Below are 7,112 nucleotides of genomic sequence, written 5' to 3' on the forward strand. Positions count from 1 at the left end.
GTTTCGTTGAAACGAAGTTACGGAATAAGTTAATTAAAAAAACGGAAACGTAACATATATTAGGTTATTTCCTACCTTTTATCTAATTTAGGTCTTAATAAAGAACTTCAAAGCAAGATCTAGCATATTTTTCATTTTTAATAGAGCATTCTACAATACTATTTGTCACTTTTAGGGTATTTCATTAATTTAGTAAAGCCTAACGAACTACGGAAAATTAGTATGCAAAAATAAAACGTCGTTTCAGCCCTGTCATAAGATTCTCATGTTTAAAGCACACCCCTCCTCCCTGTAACTTCCTATAAGCCACCTTGTGTACTTGAATGAGGGTTTCTCAGTGAACATTTCAATACTCTGATTGCACAGAAATCCATAGGCGTGCACCCGGCGACTTGACCTGTGTGTCGTCACATGGAGTAACATAAATACTCTCTAGCTTCTTCAGTTATGCAATGGGTCAATGGATATGTTGCAGAAAACATTGTGTACATGTGACTTGCGTCGCTTTTCTATACAGAGATGTTTCCTAATTATGTTGCAGATTGTTGCTTGGACCACGTGGCTGGCTCTAGCCACTGACCTTTGCGTTCAAGACGCCAAATTGTGATTACCATGACTAAAGTACGACTTATTGTAGGTCTCTTTCTGGGTGTTCCTGGGTCCCCAAGCTGATTCACATTCCTTTGTTTTCCAATGCCATTAAGTACAATAGATATCCCCTTCTTGGAAATTCTAAATCTCTGATTTGAACACATCTTTACATACCCTTCCCAAAAGCCATAATTTGGTTGGTGGCACTACCTACAGAACGCCAAGCAATGTCATAATGCGGCTGTAGCTGTCACGTGACGTGCTGATTTATTCATTCAAATAATTTCATTATAGTGCAATTAACCTTCTGTTTCCGGATTTTAGTTGATGGTTGTACTTACTCTGTGCTGTAACTATTTTTATTCAATTAAATTGAATTTTGTGTTATCCTCAGGTAACTTAAATCAGTCAAAAATGATCCCAGTTCATCCTAAGAACTGATTAATTGTTTTTTGTTTTTGAATTTCGCGCAAAGCTACACGAGAGCTATCTGCGCTAGCCGTCCCAAATTTAGCAGTGTAAGACTAGAGGGAAGGCAGCTAGTCATCACCACCCACCGCCAACTCTTGGGCTACTCTTTTACCAACGAATAGTGGGATTGACCGTCACATTATAATGCCCCCACGGCTGAAAGGGCGAGCATGTTTGCGAGTCGAGCGCCCTAACCACCTGGCCAACTGATTAATAAACCCTATGTTTCTTGCTCGTTCCGGCCTAACAAAACCGATTACGTGAGGAGACTGATAACTAAGTTCTTCACGTGAATTTAGCAATGATTTCTATTCTAGTTTCCTGGTGTTTTGTGAAACATACTTATTGGAGTATTAGAATAGACAATACATTATTATAGTAATTAATCACACATACACACACAAATCCAATAAAAAAAAATAACTAAATAATAACTCTGAACCCATACTCTCCAACCCAAAGAACCTGGCATGGTCCAGTGGCTGACGCACTTGAGTCGCAATCTGCTGGTCGTAGGTTCAAATCCCGTAACGGATCACCTTTCAGAGGTGGGAGCATTATAAAGTGCCGTTCAATTCCAGCTGAAGAGCTGACGTTAGGTGGTGTTGATTAGCTGCCTGTCTATCACTTCAAAATTAGGGATGGTTAGTACAGATAGGCCTCGTTTAGCTTTGAGCAAATTTCAAAACAAACCGAGTGGAACCTTCCCTCTTTCTATGGATGCAGGTATTGCCATCTATTGCTTTATTTAAATAACATTTAAGGAATATTCTACTTATCGGGACTACTTAATAAGTAACTATATTAATTAAGTTAAACTCAATTTTCTAATTAGCTAAAAATATCTCAATATTTTTTTTTTTACAAACTGAAGAACTCCTTTGACGTTTATATTTTAGTTTCATTTAATACATGATATGTTTGAAAGATTTTTGGTGTGGAACATGTTTCAAAATCCTACAACAAACAGACCGTAAGAATTCTGACAAAAATACTTGTTTATAAGGGAAGGCAGCTAGTCATCACCACCCACCGCCAACTCTTGGGCTACTCTTTTACCAACGAATAGTGGGATTGACCATCACATTATAATGCCCCCACGGCTGAAAGTGCGAGCATGTTTGGTGGGATGGGGATTCGAACCCGCGACCTGCAGATTGCGAATCAAGCGCCCTAACCACCTGGCCCTTCCTGACCTTGGAGTAAATTATTTTTCATATGTTTCTACACAACAACTCTCCAAATTATGTGCTAACTAGTTTATATTAAGTTTCAAAACTAACACTAACAGAAAAGTAACACTCTGGGACTGATGTAATTAGATTACTGACATTAATTAATTCTCATTTTTGTCAGCCAATCGGAAATGAGAATTAGGTACATAATGACAGAAACATACATACGTGTACACGAAACAGAAAGGCATAAGAATAAACTCTTTATACGATATACTCACAAACATAAGATTTTTGTTAAAACGAGGTCATGATTCTCAAGTTAATTGAAATTTACAATAATAAGTTACGCCAATTCCTAGAAGTAAATAAATTTACCTCTGTGACATAAAAACAAAATACAGTACGTCATTTCCTTTTAGATCCACTTGTTACAACTTAAAAACCTTATAATTTACAACTATCCAAACGTAACCCGCATAAATAAATATAGATATTCATTGTTTTATATAGTAATCTAGACCACTGCAATAGAATGGTCAAAAATTTGATGATATAACAACTATAAAAGACACTTCTTAAAGATATTCTATGTAATGAAGAGCTGTTAGTCATTTCTTTCATATGACTGTAAAACAACTTAAAATTGTTTCATAAATAACCTTGATTAATTTATATTAACCGTATCATACTTTGGGTCATCTAAGTCTAAAACCATCCCAGGAGTAGGAATGAATTGAAAATGTAACTAAAAATTATCATTAAAATAAAAAGATATAAGAATACAAGTGGCTCACTCTAACGGATTATGTTAAAACCTATTCTGGATGCCATATTGAATCCTCTATCATCACATAACATAAAACGATATTTAGGAACGTCATCTTCAAATTCAGCCATTTAATATCTATTCAAATTACCTGTAATTAATAGTGTTGATGGATCTTGTTCCCTCGGTAATGATATATGGATAATAATGTGCATGTACCTGTCAGCAGTCAGGGTGCCATCAACTTGGTGTAGATTTCCAACACCACTGAATGAGATGCAGCCCAGCATGCATAACTGTAGGTGTTGTATATTTATGAATTATGGCTTTAAAAATAAGTTTGATTTTGCTAATTAAATATAGGCCCATTATTTAGTGTGTTACTGAAATGTTTCACCACACTTTAAAACCAAAATTGGATCATCCTCTATTATTATTGATACGTCATAATGACCAACATAACTACCTCCTTAACTAAAAAAGAAGTGCTTAATTATTTTCTTTATTGTAATGTTTCACCAAAAACTTTTCCATATGACAGATCAGGTGTTGCCGGTTCTCATGTTTCACATCATACAATATGGGAGAGGATTTATATTTAATATCCATTTTTGTATTCATTGTTCCTTTAATTATTTCCAATACTGTCTACCTTCACGTATATAGAAAGAGAGAGAGAGAGACATGCATGTTTTATTTTTTTTTGCTTAGTATAAGGAATAACAGAAACTTCCTATGCTGGTCAAAAATCATATAATTGAGTGTAAAACTGTCAAGTGTTTCATATAGTGCTAGACCTAGTGCAGAAGAAAGACCAAAGAGAAAAAAAATATAACATACCAAATTGAAAATTAATTAAAAACTTAACCGCAGTGTCCTAGATTTTACTATATAAAATAAGTAATCTGTGTATATTGAAATTTTGTTTCGTGGTTTGATTTTTCTCGCATGTTTCTTCTTTAACAAAGTTCGGGTTTAAAGTTTTTCCCGTGAATATTTCGTATCTTGTAATAAATTGTTTTAATAAACTTTACCGAAGGATTTTGAAGCCACAGAAGGGCTTAATTTTTATTCTGTGTACATATAAAGTTAGCTCTTAATGTATTCTTTAATTCATAAATACAGTTTCAAAGTTTATGGCTTGTGTTCCTTTACAAAGTCAAATCACGTGTTTATGTTTTTCAAAAATTTCTGGTTTATAGATCTACCCATTGTTACTATGTAGAGCAGAAGTAAAAGTTAACCCAGTAAATTCGTTGGTCTAACCAAGTGTATGTAAGGTTACAAAACAAAAACTTGTAATGATTAAAATACACTTAATCTTTACATGAGTGCTGTTATTGACAATTTTTGGCCATAATGTTTAAAAAGCTGATGGGTCCATGTGGTCCCCACATTTAATTTATGGTTGATTCCTAGAAAATAATTTGTTTTTTCTTTTTTTTTTTCCAGGGGGCATTGGTTTGCCTCCATGGTTAGCAACTTCAGGATCAGTAGGAAGACTTGTGGCTAGAGCACTATCATGAGACCAGAATAACTTCCAGTTATTTTTAATGTTAGTATTTATGTACTTTGGCATACAATGCCGATAAAATGTTTGTTGTATTGTAACTGCTTCCTGTACACATTATTTCTAAACTATTTATACACCACATTATTGAGTTCAGAATTTTGTGGTTACGGGATCTGTAAACCCATAATTTTTTGTGCATTCTGCCAGAATTATTTTCGTGAAGTCGTAATAATTATTACCATAGCTTATAAAATATTCGGTCTATTTATAAAAAGTGGATAATAAAATTTTTTGGATTAGTTTTCAGCTAAAGAGACGTGCATGTATGTTATCGGACACTGTCGCCGTCTGATGGATAAATCAAGATTTATGGCTAGATGCTGGCAATGTCCGCTCGGGTTCAAGGAGTTAACAACATACAAGTCTCGCACAAAAACGTACGGTAAAATACCACAAATATTTTAATCAATCTCACTAATTACTACTATAGTTCCTTGCCTATATGCGTAGAAAGTGAGTGATTTCATCAAGGTGTGTTTGATTAGTTCTTTACAGGGTTTAAGGAGTTAACAACATACAAGTCTCGCACGAAAACGTAAGGTGAAATACCACAAATATTTTAATCAATCTCACTAATTACTACTATAGTTCCTTGCGTATATGCGTAGAAAGTGAGTGATTTCATCAAGGTGTGTTTGATTAGTTCTTTACACTGGATGTTATGAAAAGCTGTAATTTGAATGTTACAAGACTGAATATAATTTCAGCTTTTTTGGGGATTATTATATGAACAGGTATGGCTTGAATTTTCTACAAAGCTACAGAACGGCTATCTGCATTAGCCGTTCTTAATTTAGTAGCGACAGAATAGAGGGAAAACAGCTAATCAACACCACTCACTGCCAATTAGTGGGATTGACTGTCACATTATAATGCCTCTACAGCTAAAAGGGTGAGCATGTTTGGTGGGACAGGGATTCAAACCTGCAACTGCCACATTGTGAGTTGAGCATCCTAACCACCAGGCCATGCTAGCCCTTGTATAAAAAAAAAAAGTGTGTATATATATATAGTGTAAATAAACACATTAGCTACAGAATAACAGTAAATTTTACCTGAAACACCTGATGGAAGAGACAGTATAGAGCCCAGTGGGTACAACCATTCCTCGGGCAAGATGATGACCGGTACGTGTCGGTAATTCAGAAGCAGGTACACTATCGTGGCACTCTAACATGAAGAAGTATTCTAATAAGTTGTGGCATTTCAAAAAAATCACATACACGTTTACTTCTTCAGAATGATAAATAATAAACACACACACGTACAAACAAATATATCAATAGAAAAATCTGTGAAGTTTAACATAGGCCTAAAGGGCTGTGACGCTCAACTATGACTATAGGAGAATATAAGTTATATATCTGAAAGTATAAAGTAATATTATAACATTTGAAAAACGGGAAAATTACACGTACAGATTATAGCCACGGATAGGTTAGAGTGGGGAGCTGCATCCATGCACAAAAAGAAACAAGCAGAGGTTAATTACAATCTTTAAAAGCATACAGAAACAGGCTACACAGCCAAAAACGTTGTGTATGGTACTCCATTTCTTCTTACTTTACAGCTTGAATTTAACCTCTCATATACATGCATTGTTTTCTGTTCGAGCAGTTACGTACAAACGAGCAAAAAACATCTCGCTTCAAGCACAGGAAATGTAATACTTTATTTCTGGGTAACGGTTGTCCCCCAACATTACACTTGGGTGTTTACTGGTAATGATTTAAAATCTGTAAATTACAAACTAAGATGGTTGCCCTTTAAACTAACGATTGTTTTGCCATATTTTATAAATGAAATTTAGTTCAGAGGTGATGCAAAACAGCCATCCCTGAACCTGTTGAATTAATATTTCATCCCCCCCACTTACCTAATTAAGTATCCATTGTATTTATTGTTTAATCTTTGGCCATTTGTTATTCTTTACTGCTAACTAAAGAAGATATTTGAATAATTCTCATTTATACATCACAAGTGCAAAGTTTAAAAATTTCGTTTTTAGTAGAAACCCAGTCAACATTAAAAACCCAGTCAACATTACTTCTCTCTTAATCAGGATGCAAAGATGTAAGAGATACGGTAAACCGGAAATATTATAATGTTTATAAACCAATGATATGGGAATATAAACCACAGTCATGGCTACATACCATCCAGAAACAATGTGACTGTTGATTGGATGACCAAAATATTATAATGTTTATAAACCAATGATATGGGAATATAAACCATAGTCATGGCTATATTCCATCAAGAAACAATGTGACTGTTGATTGGATGACCGAAATATTATAATGTTTATAAACCAATGATATGGAAATATAAACCATAGTCATGGCTACATTCCATCCAGAAACAATGTGACTGTTGATTGGATGACCAAAATATTACAATGTTTATAAACCAATGATATGGGAATATAAACCATAGTCATGGTTACATTCCATCCAGAAACAATGTGACTATTGATTGGATGACCAAAATATTACAATGTTTATAAACCAATGATATGGGAATATAAACCATA

The 7,112-nt window shown here is 34.4% G+C and overlaps 1 protein-coding gene and 1 long non-coding RNA gene across 2 annotated transcripts in view; one reads left to right on the forward strand and one right to left on the reverse strand.

Moving 5' to 3' along the window:
• The window catches only part of LOC111088946, a 17,869-nt gene extending 13,160 nt beyond the window's left edge, over positions 1–4,709 (forward strand). Inside the window, exons 3-4 of the long non-coding RNA XR_002613315.1 lie at positions 3,548–3,561; positions 4,459–4,709. This is a non-coding gene — a long non-coding RNA (uncharacterized LOC111088946). The remainder of the gene's footprint in view (positions 1–3,547; positions 3,562–4,458) is intronic.
• Positions 4,710–5,138: 429 nt separating this feature from the next.
• The window catches only part of LOC106471738 (tail-anchored protein insertion receptor WRB-like), a 7,814-nt gene continuing 5,840 nt past the window's right edge, over positions 5,139–7,112 (reverse strand). Inside the window, exons 4-5 of the mRNA XM_013932361.2 lie at positions 5,635–5,749; positions 5,139–5,248 (exon numbers count right to left, since the gene is read on the reverse strand). Coding sequence (XP_013787815.2) covers positions 5,139–5,248; positions 5,635–5,749 — 225 coding nt within the window. The remainder of the gene's footprint in view (positions 5,249–5,634; positions 5,750–7,112) is intronic.

The sequence above is a fragment of the Limulus polyphemus genome, unplaced genomic scaffold (assembly GCF_000517525.1).
Source record: "Limulus polyphemus unplaced genomic scaffold, Limulus_polyphemus-2.1.2 Scaffold4826, whole genome shotgun sequence".
NCBI lineage: Eukaryota > Metazoa > Arthropoda > Merostomata > Xiphosura > Limulidae > Limulus > Limulus polyphemus.